At 39.1% G+C, this 16,255-nt stretch overlaps 1 protein-coding gene and 1 long non-coding RNA gene across 2 annotated transcripts in view; both read right to left on the bottom strand.

Moving 5' to 3' along the window:
* The window catches only part of SDAD1 (SDA1 domain containing 1), a 33,637-nt gene extending 31,488 nt beyond the window's left edge, over positions 1-2,149 (bottom strand). Inside the window, exon 1 of the mRNA XM_026676468.2 lies at positions 1,944-2,149. Coding sequence (XP_026532253.2) covers positions 1,944-2,033 — 90 coding nt within the window. The 5' untranslated portion in view covers positions 2,034-2,149. The remainder of the gene's footprint in view (positions 1-1,943) is intronic.
* Positions 2,150-6,207: 4,058 nt separating this feature from the next.
* Positions 6,208-8,039, bottom strand: LOC148130647 (uncharacterized). The gene is made up of 2 exons (XR_015749148.1): positions 7,947-8,039; positions 6,208-7,915 (listed from the first exon to the last, which is right to left on the bottom strand). It is a non-coding gene; the product is annotated as an uncharacterized LOC148130647 (long non-coding RNA).
* Positions 8,040-16,255: the final 8,216 nt, after the last annotated feature.

The following is a 16,255-nucleotide window of genomic DNA, read 5'->3' as shown; positions in this document are numbered from 1 at the left end:
GGAGTTTTGCCCCATTTGCTTACCACAGTTGTTAAGTGAATCTGGCTTCTCCAATGACTTTGCTTGTCAGACGGTTGCAAAAGGGGATCAACGTGACCCCAGAATATTGCAACCGTCATAAATATGAGTCAGTTGCCAAGCATCGAAATTTAAGGGATTCTGCAAAGGTCATTAAGTGTGAAAAGCAGCATAAGTAACTCTTTTCAGCGCTGTTGTAACTTTGAACGGTCACTACGTGAATGGTTGTAAGTCAAGGACTACTGTACAGGAAAGGGTTGCCTAAGTGATGAGGACCAGTTTGGTGTAGTGCCTAAGGCGCTGGGCTTGAACCAGAAATGGTGAGTTTTAGTTCTTCTTTGAGCATGGAAGCCAGCTGGGTGACTTTGGGCCACTCCTCCTCTCTCAGCCAACCCACTTCACAGGGTTGCTGTTGTGATTTACCAGGTATCAAGATTACCAGATCACCCTCACTTAGCTTGATGAAGTCAGCTAGGACCTACTTTGATCCAATCTTCAACAAAGGAGAAGATGCAGCTGCCATACAACCTAAGTAAATCAATCAGAATACAGCTGGAAGGGACCTTGGAGGTCTTCTAGTCCAACCCCCTGTTCAAGCAGGCCCATTCAGACAAATCATTGTCCAATCTCTTCTTGAAGACCTCCAGTGTTGGACCATTCACAACTTCTGGAAGCAAATTGTTCCACTGATTAATTGTTCCAACTGCCAGGAAATGTCTCCTTAATTCCAGGTTGCTTCTCTCTTTGATTAGTTTCCATCCATTATTTCTTGTCCTGCCCACTGGTGCTTTGGAGAATAAATTGACCCCCTCTTCTTTGTGGCAGCCCCTCAAATATTGGAAGGCTGCTATCATGTCACCCCCTAGTCCTTTTTTTCTCTAGACTAGCCAAATTCAAATCATGCAACCATCAAATCCATCCCCTCCCACTTGTGACTGAATGACTGTTAACTTTGTCGCTTGTTTCCTAACTATCTATATTGACTGTTTCCTAGTATGATTTGATTGCTTATTGTACCCTATGACCATTATAAAGTGTTGTACCTTATGATTCTTGATGAATGTATCTTTTATGTACACTGAGAGCATTTGCACCAAGACAAATTCCTTGGGTGTGTAATCACACTTGGCCCAATAAGGAATTCCATTTCCCATTCCCATTTATTCTATTCTTCATATGTTTTTGCCTCCAGGCCTTTAATCGTCTTAGTTGCTCTTCTCAGCACTTTTTCCAAAGTCTCAACATCTTTTCTGTAATGTGATGACCAAAACAGGACGCAGTATTGCTGGTGTGGCCTTACCCAGGCTTTATAAAGCAGAATGTTTATACTTCACGTGGTTTTGATTCTATGCCTCTGTTTATACCAGAGGTCTCCAAACTTGGCAATTTTAAGACTTGTGGACTTCCACTCCCAGAATTCTCCAGCCAGCATAGCTGGCTGGAGAATTCTGGGAGTGGAAGTCCACAAGTCTTAAAGTTGCCAAGTTTGGAGACCCTGGGTTATACAACCAAGGATTGTATTAGCTTTTGGGCTGCCACCGCACACGGCTGGCTCATGTTTAAGGGGTCGTCCACTAGGACTCCAAGGTCCCTCTCCCAGTGACTGTTTTTGAGCCTGGTTTCGCCAAATCTGTACTTGTCCCTTTGGTTTTCTCCTGCCCAGGGGGGTAAAGCTTTGCTTTGCTCCTCGTTAAACTTCACTTCGTTGCCCCATTGCTCAAGTCACTCTCTGCATACGCTCATTGGCGTCTTTTCCGCTCCTATTTCAGCTGCAAACACCGTCAAGCTCTAACACCACACAGAAATAGCAGAGTTGGAAGGGACCTTAAGAGGTCTTCTAGTCCAACCCCCCTTGACGCTTGACCACTCTCTAGAGACAGCAGGATGCCGCCGCCGCGCGCCCCCCCGTCCCCGCAATTCCTCACCTCCTCGGTATATGACGGCGGGTCCCGCTTGATCAAGTTCTGCAACTGCGGCAGGTTGAACGGCAGCTTGTTGTTATGGCGAGCGGCCATGACGGCGAACGGCGCACATTCTTCTGTACCGGCAACGTGGGGCCTTCGCTGGGCGGCGCCATACGGTAGCCGTGAAGGGCCTTTTGTCCTTAAAACGCGAGAGCGCCTCAGATGCAGTACTGTAGCAAAAACAGTAGAGGCCCCTTCGATTACTGCTTCCGGAACCCCCAGCCGGCGCACAGAACTCTGGGATCTGGAGTTCCAGCTTATCTAACTGGCTTTTAAGGCAGAGCAGTTTTTTAATCTCAGCAACTAAAGGAACGCTAACCCTCACATTATGTTCATACAATACACTGTCTGGGGAATTCTGGGAGTTGAAGTCCCCAAATCTTAAAGTTGCCAAGTTTGGAGACCCCTGGCGTAGGATATATGGTTACGGTGCCAAAATGGATGATTGTAGAGAATCTCCATCAATGTGTTAAAATATTTTTTTATCATATGGTATTAGGATATTGTATTTGAGCATTTGCACTTTTATTAAGGCTCAGAGACCATGTCTCCCTTTGTTGACTTTAAGATTAGTTGGCTGTCTTGCGCTTCATTGTTCACAGCACTTGAAAGTGAGATAAGGTGAATATCCCAAGAATTCTGTAGAGATTCTCAGTCATCCAGGTTGACCCAAAGGTGGTTTTTCAGGATTTTCTTGTTTTTTTTTCTTTTGAAGATGTTTCACTTCTCACCCAAGAAGCTTCTTCAGCTCTCAAAGGATGGTGGGGAATGGAAGGATTTATACTCCTTGCAGACAGCTGGCCATTTGCATCCTTTCAGAGGGTCGTTGAGGCCACTTGGAGGTTTATCTGCATCCTCAGGGTCACCTGAGTTGTGCCCCTGGTTCCTGTGGTCAGCAATTATTTCTCTGGAAATCCATTCCTACTCCCACACCATTCAGAGAGTGTTCAACCCACCCTTTGGGTTTCTTGGATGAGAAGCGAAACATCTTCAAAAGAAAAGAAAAAACAAGGAAGTCCAGTTGCCTCCTGAAAAAGCACCTTTGGGATTCCAAGGATTCTCCTTAATTATTCTTATAGAACATGGAATCTTAGGGCTGGAAGGGACCTCAGAGGTCTTCTAGTCCAACCCAGAAGATCTTATAACATCCCAGTCAAATACTTGTCCAGTCTACTTTTGAAAACCTCCAGTGATTGACTATGGAGATTCTCAGTCATCCAGGTCATGGTTGTCCCGAAGATGGTTTTTCAAGAGGCAACTGGACTTTTATTTATTTATTTATTTTTATTTATTTTTATTTATTTATTTATTGTCAATTGCTTACAAGATAATAGGTATAAGTAAAAACATAGTTATAAATACATGGATACATATAAGAGAAATAAAAAAATAAAAGAAACAATAGGACAGGGACGGTAGGTACATTGGTGCGCTTATGCATGCTCCCTACAGACCTCTTAGGAAAGGGGTGAGGTCAATAGTAGACAGTCTAAGGTTAAAGTTTTTGGGGTTTAGGGAAGAAACCACAGAGTCAGGTAGAGTATTCCAGACATTGACCACTCTGTTGCTGAAGTCGTATTTCCTGCAATCAAGTTTGGTGCGATTAACCTTGAGTTTGTATCTATTGTTTGCTCTTGTGTTGTTATGGTTGAAGCTGAAATATTCATTGACAGGTAGGATATTGCAATGTATGATTTTATATACTATATTTAGATCGGACCGAAGGCGGCGTAGTTCTAGGTTTTCTAGGTCTAGAATTTTGAGTCTGGGGGCATAAGGTATGAGAGAACTCTTCTTGTGAAATATTTCTGGACTTTCTCAACTGTGTTAGTATCAGATACGTAATGTGGGTTCCAGACTGATGAGCTGTATTTGAGTATTGGTCTAGCAAATGTTTTATATGCTCTAGTTATTAGTGTAATATTACCAGAGAAAAAGCTACGTAAGATTAGGTTAACAATTCTTAATGCTTTTTTGGCTACGTAGTTACAGTGGGCTCTAGCACTTAGGTCATTAGAGATGAGTACTCCAAGATCCTTGACAGAGTTTGGATCATCAACAAGGTCTTGACTATTCAGCCTGTATTTTATTTTCTGATTTTTTTTGCCAATATGTAGGACAGAGCATTTATTTGTTGAGATTTGAAGTTGCCATTTGTTTGACCATTCTGATACATAGTCAAGGTCTTTTTGAAGGGTAACAGTATTGTCTGTGGTGTTGAACAGCTTTACATCATCAGCGAAGAGAACACAGTTGCTTTTGATATGATCACAGAGGTCATTTATGTAGAGTATGAAAAAAGTTGGTCCTAGAACACTGCCTTTCTGTTTTTTTCTTTGGAGATGTTTCGCTTATTGAGCTGAAGAATGAACTGAAGAAGCTTCTTGGATGAGAAGTGAAACGTCTTCAAAACCAGAAAGTCCAGTTGCCTCTTGAAAAAACACCTTTGGGACTCCAGTGATTGAGCACACACACCTCCAGGAGGCAAGCAATTCATTATTAATTGTTCTCATTGTCACAACATTCCTCCTTACTTTCTCTCTTTAAACAAGGCTCTACCCATTACTTCTTGTCCCGCTCTCTGGTGCTTTGGAGAATATGTCAATCCCCTCTTCTCTGTGATAGCCCCTTCAACTACCAGGGGAGTGCTATCATGCCCCCCCCCGCAATAATAAATTATATGCTCAAATACAATGTCATTTGCACTTTTATTAAGACTCAGGAACCATGTCTCCCTTAGTTTATTTTGAGATTAGTTGGCTGTTTTATATTTCACTAGCCGATAACCTGGCATTGCCCAGATATTTATTTTTCCCAATCCTGTATTAGACAGGAAAATCCTGTTGTCAGGACTCACCCTGTTGTACTGTCTGTCATGCAATTCTTCTATTCCTCCCACAAGAGGGAGCCCTGTGAAGCCGTTACCGTGGCAGAAGCCATTTTTAGGCATACACACACCCCAAGGGGTATCGGGGGTGTCTTTTACCTCCCAAAGTATTTGTTTTCAGAAGGTAAGTCTGTGTACCAAGTTTGGTTGAAATTGTTCAAGGCATTCCAGAATTATGCTGGAACATACATACAAAGAAGAAGAAGAAAAAGAAATAAAATAATATAGAGAGAAGATAGAGAGAAGAAGATGATAGAAAGAAGATAGATAGAAGATAGAAGATAGAAGATAGAAGACGGAAGAAGAGGAAGAGGAGGAGGAGGAGGAGGAGGAGGAAGGAGGGAAGAGGGAAGAAGAGGAAGAAGAAGAAGAAGAAGAAGAAGAAGAAGAAGAAGAAGAAGAAGAAGAAGAAGAAGAAGAAGAAGAAGAAGAAGAAGAAGAAGAAGAAGAAGAAGAAGAAGAAGAAGAAGAAGAAGAAGAAGAAGAAGAAGAAGGAAGAAGATTGTTCATGCAACTTGAATCTTCCACCCATTACTTCTTGTCCTGCCTTTCGGTGCTTTGGAAAATAAATCAATCCCTTATTTTCTGTGACAGCCCCTCAGGTTCTGGATACACCAGGCATACTTAGCTCCCTCAACCATTCATTATTCAGAAAATCTAAATACCGCAGCAAAGAAGGAAGTCCCTTACATGGAATGAGGTGAAGAGGGAAATGAGTAACTGGAGAAAGAGTAAGTATTCTATAGGAGGGCACTTATATACTTGTATATTGTTGTGTCCGTCGCAAGGAAGGAGACTCGGAGCCAGTGACTTTAGTTCAGCTCATTTATTGATTCCCGAGATCGGCTGGGGTCCGAAAGAAAAGCGGCGGCTTTTATTCTTTGGCAGCGCGGCGCTGCCAATGGCACCACTTTGAATCTCCCGCGATTAGTTTCCACCAATCGCGGAGATTCGCTGGCGGCCAATCAGTGCGGCTCGCTCGACCAATCAGCTCGCCGTGTGTCTTGACCACGCTGCATGTTCTACAAGAATGGTAATGACCGTACAGAACATATATAAATTGTGCTGGTTGTGTGTTTGCCGCTATCCAGTAACTGCTACTGGTAGCTGTCATCGCTTTTTGATGAATAATAAAGAACTTAATCCATGCATCTGTTTGTTTTCTGGAACTCAGCTTGGAAACAAGTTTGATAAGGAATAAAATGTTCCAGCAATGAGTGTTCCAGTTGGAGATTTGACTTCCAAAATCATTTTGGAAAAGAAAATCTTTTCCTATGTTTTTGAAAAGGGAAATCAAAAGATGGTTTTTAATAGTTGAAGAATACAATAAAACGAGTCTGTGCTTTGTTACCTTTAATTGAATAATTTATATTTTCTTAGGTAAAAAGTTTTTTTCCTCTAGACTTAATTTACATTATTTTCTTTAAAACATTAACAGGCATATGTTTACAAGGCATCCTGATATTAATTTCATTTTTCCTGAATACACGTAACAAGTACAAGTTACATATTCAAATATAGCTGTAAACAATATCTGTAACAGTTTAAGAACTGATCAAATGTGTATTATATCATCCGTGATTTAAATGTACCTGTTTCACATATTTGACAATACATTTAAGAGAAGCAAAACTTTAGAACTGACATGAGAAAATAGTTTTGCCTGTGTTACATAAAATAGAAAGGAGGACTGAATTCTACAGATTTCTTGGAGTGAAGAGATTAATTTTAAATTCCCATCCAATGTGGGTTGAATAATATAAATTATATTATTAACTTTAGCAGATTGAAAGAGTTAGATATGTAGGCATATCTAAAGTCTTAAGAGCATATCACAGTGGATTCCTTGCACATGTTTATATTTTATACATTTTAAAGCAGTTCCAACAAGAAAGAAACTTTCTTCAGTAATAGTTTTCCAGTTTAGTTTTCCATTCCATTCGCAGATATTTCATTACTTGCTGAATCATATCTACAATGCTACCAGCTGGGATTTTTCCATTGTAAAATATATTAATATCTGTTACATGTAATTACATGTAACATTTACATTACATGTCATTGGTGAGCTACCCCGTTAAATGTGGTGTTTGTCTGCAAGTCTGTCCTGTTGGGTCATTGGGTTGATTGTTGAGTAAGAAAGAGAAGTGATACTGTGATCTCATTCCAGCTTAATCTTTGGTTATTTCTGTGGTAAATTAATTTGTGCAGCTGTCCACTCTGTGAGGCTTACCACACATTCAAAACAATAAAACAATGTCAATGAAACATAAAAGAACCAATAAGGGATGCTGACAAAATAAACCAAAGATTATCAGCAGGCCAACAACAATGCCATTTAACCTATAAAATCTCATGTTCTGGAATTCATCACTTAGCAGGGTCCAAGCCAATATAACCTTTAAGGGTAGAGTGTTCACATTATAACATTGCTCATTGCAATTTGCAACCATAAACATTTAAATATATACTGAAATACTGACTTGGAAGACTTCTGCAGTCCAACAGTGCAACCCTGAGCTATATATTTTCTCTATTTTCAAAATGTAGGTTCAAAGGTACTTGGTTACTTAAAGTTAATTGCATGGCTTTTTGGAACCCACCAATAATGATTAAATGTTTTTTTTTTTTTGGATAATTACTTCGATTGCTCTGACCCACTTAGTTTGCACTACCTCTCAGACAAAACCTAGAGCCTACATACTTTGTTTGATTTTGGTTTTAGGCTCACAATTGGCTGTTTTCACAAATCCTGAATGATGGCTTAAATGCACACTTGGGTGGGATCATGCTACATATACATCTGATAAATAAAAAACACCTAATTAGCCCAGATCAAAGTAGCTGCTTGATGTGATACAGTATGCAACCAAGTGGGAGACCTATAGGACTCTCCCAAACAGACTGGCTTCAAACACTTGTTTAACCATTGTTTGGTTCATTCAACACAGTTTGGCTATATTTAAACAGCTAAGCCATAGTGCTAACAAAGTCCAGCAAATTGTATGATGCCTTAGCTTGTATATTATGTACAAAATATATGGCTCTGGGGGGAAAACAATACACACACACATAACAACCCCGCAGACTTCCTCTTTGGTTGAGGCAGTTTTGTTCCTGAGGCATGCATGGGCCATCCAACGGAGACCATCACCCTTTGCCTGGATGAAATTAGTCTCTTCTTCTATGTTGGGTCTTCTTCAAAGCTTGGTCTGGTTTAAACAAAATGGAAGAGGTGAAAACAGATTTCCTGGAAGGACTATTAATTTCAGCCAAAATACAGCATCTTCCTAGCCAATTCTGGCTCAGGTGTGCCAGTGCCAAACCTTAATAGCTTTTGTGTTTAGCCTTCAGGTCTTTAAAGATCCTCTTGAACATGTGCTAAATTCCCCTAGGGGAACAAAGTGTTTTTTAATATGACCCAAACATTGCTTGAGGATGTATAAATCGTCTTGCTAAAGCAAGGGTCTTCAAACTTGGCAATTCCCGAGCTAACATGACTGGAGGAAGAATTCTGGGAGTTGAAGTCCACAAGTCTTAAATCTGTCAAATTTGAAGACCCCTGTTGTAACTCAGAAGTCTCCAAACTTGGCAACTTTAACATTTGTGGACTTCAACTCCTAGAATTGCCCAGCCAGCATGACAAGCTGAGGAGTTGAAGTCCACAAATCTTAAAGTTGCCAAGATTGGAGACCCTTGCCCTAACTGGAGTTTGGAAAGTCCAACTTGGGCATCAACTCTTCCAAAAAGAGATATTTCCCACCCTTAGTTGCAAAAAAAAGGATGTTGCTATCCAACATTTGCTCTTATTTCTGATGTAAAACCTAACCCGAAATTCTTTGAGCAAGGCAAGCATTCTGCCTAATCTACTCCATACAGGATAACATGGGATAGATAATTCTGCTATGGATTCCTATTGGGAGTGTAATCCCAAACTTGTAGCAAGCAGAAGAGTTAGAGGAAGAAACAAAAAGAAGACATATTCAAAACACAGTTAATAGCTTAGATCATCAGGGGCAACCTTGGCAACCTTAAGACTTTTGGGTGTTGTCCACAAGTTTCAAAGTTGCCAAGGTTGGATGTCCCTGATTTAGACTGTATAATTGCAGCTAGGTATCATGGGAGTTGTAGTCTAACAGATGAGGATGCCAAGATGAAATAAGCTGTGTTAGATATTAAATAGGTGGTTTTGTACAACATACTCAGCCAGGTCTGTCAAGGACCTAACAGTTGCCTTTTGCATAACCTGCTAGGGTCAGCTAGCTTTAAAATTGGGTAGGTTAATGCAAGGTGTGTTAATCAGGGTGCACTGAATTGTAGAAACTCAGAAAAAATAATTTGTTAACTACTTTAAATGGTGTTAGGTAAGTCTTGCTGCTCACATTATTGCACATGGAAAGTGATAAAGTATAAAATATAAGTATAAATGTAAAATATAAAATGTCTCCACTCCAAGCAGCTGAAGCAGCTTACATTTTGCTACACTTGATCTTAGCCAAAAGACCAAGAAGCAATTGTGAAGTTTATGAGTCTTCAGAAAGAAGTTATCTGGCTATTTTAAAATCTAACCAGGAAGACATACATTTTATAAATATGTATAAAATATATAAAATTTACCTGCAGATGACAATCCTAAGATTACAGTGGCAACAGCCAAATTTTTAACTATGGCTACGTAAACAAGGGTTTTAGTAATAAATCAATGAGCTGGAGTTTTAAGTCTATTCTGATATGTTTATTAAACATTTTGCTTGTTAAATGTTTTACTTGTTAAAATGTTTTCATCTGTGCCAAGTTTCAATTATGTTTGTAACCTGCTTTTGGTCCTTTCAACTGTATATAAAATTGATTGAACTTACACTTTTCATACTTTTTCAGTACTTCTGGTGAAGGGTTTAGGCACAGCTTTCTTAAGCCTTTCCTCAAGGAAAGCGTCACTCTTGAAAAGAAAGAAACAATGAACAAACTCCTTATTTATTACACTTACAGGTAGTTAACAACTCACAACCCTTCATTTAGTGATGTTCAAAGTTACAACCAGTCCTCCTCTTGTGCTCATCACAGCATCCCAACAATTACATAATCAAAATCCGGGCACTTGGCAACCAGCATTGATATATGATGGTTGCATCATTTTATCGCATGTGAGTGCCATTTGTAACCTTCCTAGCTGACTCCCCTCCCCCAAATTGATGGGAAAAGTTAGATTGGCGTAACTGTGTGATAAGTGCAGCAGCTGTGGCAAAAAAGTAATTGTAAAATGAGGTGCAACTCCCGTAACCAAATTGCTTAGCAAGAGGAATTCTGCTCTCTATTTACGAAAATTCATATGGTCATCCAACTCATTCTTAGTGACTCCGGGCAGCTTACTAGGATAAAATCTCAATGCTTAAACAATTCGTTGTTGTTTTAACCATTTACTTGTGCCCATTTCTTGGAGAGTTTGTAAGCAAGTGCTTTCTGTGCTACCCTATCAAGTACAGCTTCTTTCAGTTGTTGGATGTTCATCTTTGTATCCGATTTAATATTATCAAGCCAGTGTGTTTTTTGTTGGCTCCTTCTTCTTGTGCCACTAACCATTTCTAGCATCACCAGCTTCCCCAATGAATGTGCATGTCAAACACAATACAAAAAGCCAATAAAGGAAATATTTGTAGCTCAGGCTTGAAATGAGAGGTCCTTGGTTCTCTCTGAGCTTGGTTGTTTTCTTGCAGACATTTCACGACCCTACTAGGTAACATCATCAATGGTAGCCTAGTGAAACATCTGCAAGAAGACAACCAACTTCAAAGAGCATCAAGGACCACAATACAAAAAACCAATAGCAATCTCATTCCACAACAATTTACAAAACCCACTTGATGGGCTCTGTGTCATTCTGGAGTCCCCAGACCCATTGGCAGAACCAGGTATTCAGAGTCTTGAGAAAAATAACATTTGGGGGCCAATCCTATCTCTGCAGGGATGTTTTTTCCACAGAGAAGGATCACAATTGTGGTCATAAGTTGAGGATTACTTATATATTCCCATCCCAAGCATTGTTGTACATTCTTTGAGGCACACATTAAGGGATAAAGGCAGCAGAGACAACTCTACCTTCTGTCTATGGCAGAAATATTCTTAAATCAGAATTTTCTGATTTTCCCCCCCTTTCCTCTCTCCCTGCTTTACTCTGGAGATAGAATAGAATAGAATAGAATAGAATAGAATAGAATAGAATAGAATAGAATAGAATAGAATAGAATAGAATAACACAGTTGGAAGGGACCTTGCAGGTCTTCTAGTCCAACCCCCTGCCTAGGCAGGAAACCCTACACCACTTCAGACAAACGGTTGTCCAATCTCTTCTTAAAAACTTCCAGTGTTGGAGCATTTACAACTTCTGGAGGCAAGTTGTTCCACTGATTAATTGTTCTAACTGTCAAGAAATCTCTCCTTAGTTCTAAGTTGCTTCTCTCCTTGATTAATTTTCACCCATTGCTTCTTGTCCTGCCCTCAGGTGCTTTGGAGAATAGCTTGACTCCTTCTTCTTTGTGGCAGCCCCTCAAGTATTGGAACACTGCTATCATGTTTCCGCTAGTCCTTCTTTTCATCAGACTAGACATACCCAATTCCCGCAACCGTTCTTCCTATGTTTTAGCCTCCCGCCCCCTAATCATCTTTGTTGCTCTTCTCTGCACTCTTTCTAGAGTCTCAACATCTTTTTTACATCATGGCGACCAAAACTGGATGCAGTATTCCAAGCGTGGCCTTATAAAGTGGTATTAACACTTCACGTGATCTTGATTCTATCCCTCTGTTTATGCAGCCTAGAACTGTGTTGGCTTTTTTGGCAGCTGCTGCACACTGCTGGATCAGATGATTCAGCACTTACATATATTCGAGTTTGTCGCAGGACTGGCTGGGGTGGAAGACTTCGAAGTCGATCACATGTCTCAGCTGTATAGCCCTTCCGGAAGATGTACTTCGGCACAAACACGTATTCCTCAAAGAGGTGATCATGCCTAGACGCCATGCAAAATAGGGAAGAGAATGTGATTGCAAATCCCGGCGGACATTTTGAAACACATCTACAGAAAGCCCTTGAATTACGATCACAATTGAGCCCCAAATTTTTGTGACTAGGTGAGACATTTATTAAATGAGGTTTTTGCCCCATTTTACGACCTTCCTTGCCAACGTTGTTAAGTGAGTCACCGACCTTGTTCAATCAGTAACACAGTTGTTAAACGGATCTGGATTCCCTGTTGACTTTGCTCGTTACAAGCTTGCCAAAGGGGATGGCGTAATGCATAACGTCACAAATATGAGTCAGTGTCAGTGACCAAGCATCAGAAGTGGAAAGGCACATTTTTATTAGCCAGCTTTGAGACTGTATGGAAAAGAAAGCCACCTATGGATGGGAAAGCAGCACAAATGCTTCTGCACAGTTGCAAATGGCCACAAAACCTAGGACTCCTCACTGAATCAAAAAAATTGTCCTGAAAAACTCATCCATCATTTCCTATTGCAAGGCTAAAAATAATCAACATATTTTACAGATCTCAAGTAACCAGTGGTCTGCTGTTTTTTCTTACTACCAGTATGCACGAGACTTTATCAACACTAAACAGTGAAAATGTATAGACTTGCTCTGAGTTTTAACAAAATAATTCAATTGGCCAGTGTTTCTCAACCTTGGGACTTTAAGATGGGTGGATTTCGACTCCCAGAATCCTCCAGCCAGCAAAGCTGAGAGTTGAAGTCCTCCCATCTTAAAGTCACCAAGGTTGAAAAACATTGCAATAGGCAATATAAATTAATGCAAATTAATTTCCAGTAATTAATCCATTCACATTCTAGGGTAAACATATCTCAGCCCTCAAAGGCTGCAATTCCTCCTTACCTTCTATTCCCACGGCAAGCAGGAGGAGCAAAGAGAGAGAAATGGCACCGACTGTCTTCATGGTGATGGTGAGTTCTTGAGTGTTCAGTTTTCTCTTGTAGAAAATGCTGTGATTTATAGGCAGGGAATTGTCCCTCCTTGAAAGCTGATTGCTCATAATTCCTTAAAAGGGAAAGTCCCCACCAGACTGCAAATACCAGGAAGAAGTTCCTGTTTTAAGGAAAATGGAAAGTTTCACTTTTCATTTCCGTTCAGAATCATGACACAAGCTCTCTTCCTCTTTACTGTCATCTACAAGCCTTGACTTATAATGCCCTTGCCTTATAACAGTGCATTTAGTGACCACGAAAAATCAGGACTTATGGCCTTTTTTCAGACTTATGATCGATTCAGCGTTTTCCTGGGGATGTGATCGAAATTCAGATGCTTGGCAACAGATGTGCACTTATGATGGTTGTCTATAGAGATTCTCCGTCAATCCAAGGTCCTTTTTGAGAAGCAATGATGTCATTCCATACATTGCAGGAATCTCTGAAAAACTCAGGAGGATCTTCAGCCAACACAATGTATGTGAACACTTCAAACCCAAGAGTACACTAAGACAGAAGCTTGCCCACCCCAAGGATAAAAGACCCAGACACAAACTGAGCAATGTGGTATATGCAGTACAATGCATTGAACCTTGTTGTCATGCCCCTGTTGGAGTATGACTCCAAGAGAGAGATTGAACAGCTGACAGGGAGTGGGAATGTGGCTCTGGTGGCTGTGGAGGAAACTGGGGAAGGGCACAGTCTGGCTGGGCATTCAGAGCAAGACCCAGGCCCGCCCGCTCTGCATCCTAGGGCACGCAGTTAAGAACGGATAAGGGAGCAACGTGGGTTACAGGGGAGAAGTGTTAGAAATAAGAAAAATCAAAAATAAAATGTAGGTGAATAGAATAGTATATTATAGTATTAAGGAGACAATTGCTCTATAGACATTTACTATCTTGATGTAACCTGTAAATATATTTTCTAATACATTCACTCGTTGTTAAACATGTACCTGCAATCTATGACATCCTCCTGTATCAAGTAATGCCACCCCTACTTCCTCCAGGAATCGGGTATGTATCTCAAACTGTCAAGGCAATTCACATACGCATTTGACATAACGAAAGATCAATTAGGAGGAGAATAGGAGAAGAGATAAACCATTGCTCTAACTTTCTTTAATCAATTGAAGTTAGATTTTGTTTTTCAAAATGTCAGCTTAAGTTTGCCAGACTTTTACTTGGCATAGCTGTTAGAAATGCATATAGGAAGAAGTGCTGAATGTAACATTAATATGCAACAAGTGTGGTGTTAGGAATAGATATTTCTTGGTTCTCAGACCGTTAGAAAAGGGGACATTCTTTAATGCCAAGTAAGATAAGATGTGATGGGAGGTCATTGGGAGGTATCAAAGGAGATGATGTGGTCTCCATAAGGTGTCCCGGATTAGCTGTGCTCAGTCACTGGGTCGATGTAGGAGGGGTGTGGCGGGGGGGCGTCGGGATAGAAAAACTATAAAATGTAATGTATTGAAATCTTAGGGGCGGTTCTTGGCTCAAACTTCTTGTTGAGGTCAGCTGAGATCCCCCGCTTTTAGCAAACAGCTTAACAAAATAAAATCTCTGTGTTTTCACCGATCCAAGTTTTTGTCATTTGGATTTATTTCAAACAGGTGTAATACTATTGGATGGATTTAGGATGATAGAGTGAATTGTTATAGTATAAATGAATTTAAAATTTTGAATATCTCGTATAAAGTGAAGGAATAATAGTTTAGTCAAATAAAGGATTAATGATAATAATGTATACATAGATATTAGATTGATAATATGAGAATTTATACAAACAGTTGTAAGTGAGGACTATGAAAAGGATGCACAAAGAATTTTTTTTTTTAAGCAAGTTTTATTAATTTCAAAAAACAAACAAATCATCATCAACCATTACATATTTGAACCTTTTTCCATTATAGATTTAACGTCAGATAAAACCTTATCTTATACAATACATTTCTATATTATTTCATCTATTTCTTTCTGACTTGATTATCGTCACTCTCTTTCTATGTTTCTACAAGGTTTCACCAATACTCTCAAAGACATAAACAGACACAAACATACATATAAAAAATCTTTTAGTAAAGTAACTTGGCCCCAGGTACCTCTCTTTATATGGGCTTTAATTATATTCATGCTCATCTTACAGATCATTACTTATTTTATTTACCATTCTGTATCTTCTATATAAACTTCTCCACACATTTCACTCTTCATAATTCTATCTTATTCAATCCATCTTAATTTAAATCATTATATTTGTATCTTTTGCCCATCCTTTATTATCCCTCTATCTCATTCCTTATAATGAAAAAAAAAAAAAGAATTTCTCCTGAAATCACTAATCAGAGTATGATGCCTTTCTATCCTCTCCCTAAATTAATTAGATTAACATTTAAAATAACACCTAATACCCAATTTGATTCTGCTTGGTACATTCTATCTACTAATTTTTACTTTTAGTAACAATAAAAACAGAGTAAAAAATCAAAAATGTTTAAATACATAATATCCTCCTAAATACGTAGTTAAATAATAAATCTAAATAATAAATCTTATAGCATTCTCATTGCCTTTCCCTTCAATATTTTATTACATTTTAAAAATCAATCATTATTAAACATTTCAACATTTTAATTTCTTATTAACTCTTAAGCCATTCTAATTTTCTATTTCTAATACAAATGTTACAGTACCATCTTGTGTACCTTGCAGAATCTTTTTTAAAAAAATTTATGCTTTACCCATTATCCCTAAAAAGGATTCCTCTTTTCCCATCTAATTTTAAAACTTTGTAGCTTTTCTCCGCCTTTCCCCTTTCTTTCTTCCCCCACCAAATCTTCCTACCCCCCTTCTTCTAACCTCTGTCTTGCCGGCATCCCTTCTCTGTTGTATTCCTTTTTTCTCTTGTTTGCTATCATTGTATTTATTTTGCATCATATTTTTCTCTTTCTTAAATGTTTTTTTAGATCTTAAATCCTTCATTTTCCTCGCTTTCTTCCTTCCTTCTTTCTTAGATGAATTTTGGGATTCATTGAAGATGGCGTCTTCATCTTCTTCTTGTTGTTCTTCAGCTTCCATCTGTATTGTCTGTTCATAGTTAACCAACGCCATTTTTAAAAAAAGAAAAGCTTTTTCCATACCATCTTTACAGGCTGCTTTTGTTTGCTCATATTCATCCCTCAGTTCCTCGAAAGAAAAAGCCATTATAGATCTTTTCTTTTCTTTTTCCCTCTTTCTTCTCACACCAACCAAAATATTCCAAAAGAAAAATAAGACAATCCCAAAGTCCACAATCCTCAATCAATCCAAGCCAAGCCAAAATTCCCCTTTCTCTTCCAGGGGTAGTATCAGACAAAGGAAAAAGAAAGTTCAAATCTGTGTTTTGAAGCCTTATTAAGATTTTATTTCTG

Source organism: Notechis scutatus, chromosome 4, assembly GCF_049901735.1.
Source record: "Notechis scutatus isolate UNSWTSFEM ecotype Mainland chromosome 4, rNotScu1.2, whole genome shotgun sequence".
Lineage (NCBI taxonomy): Eukaryota > Metazoa > Chordata > Lepidosauria > Squamata > Elapidae > Notechis > Notechis scutatus.
Note: the sequence above shows the minus strand (reverse complement) of the source record. Positions and strands in the feature narration are given on the sequence as shown.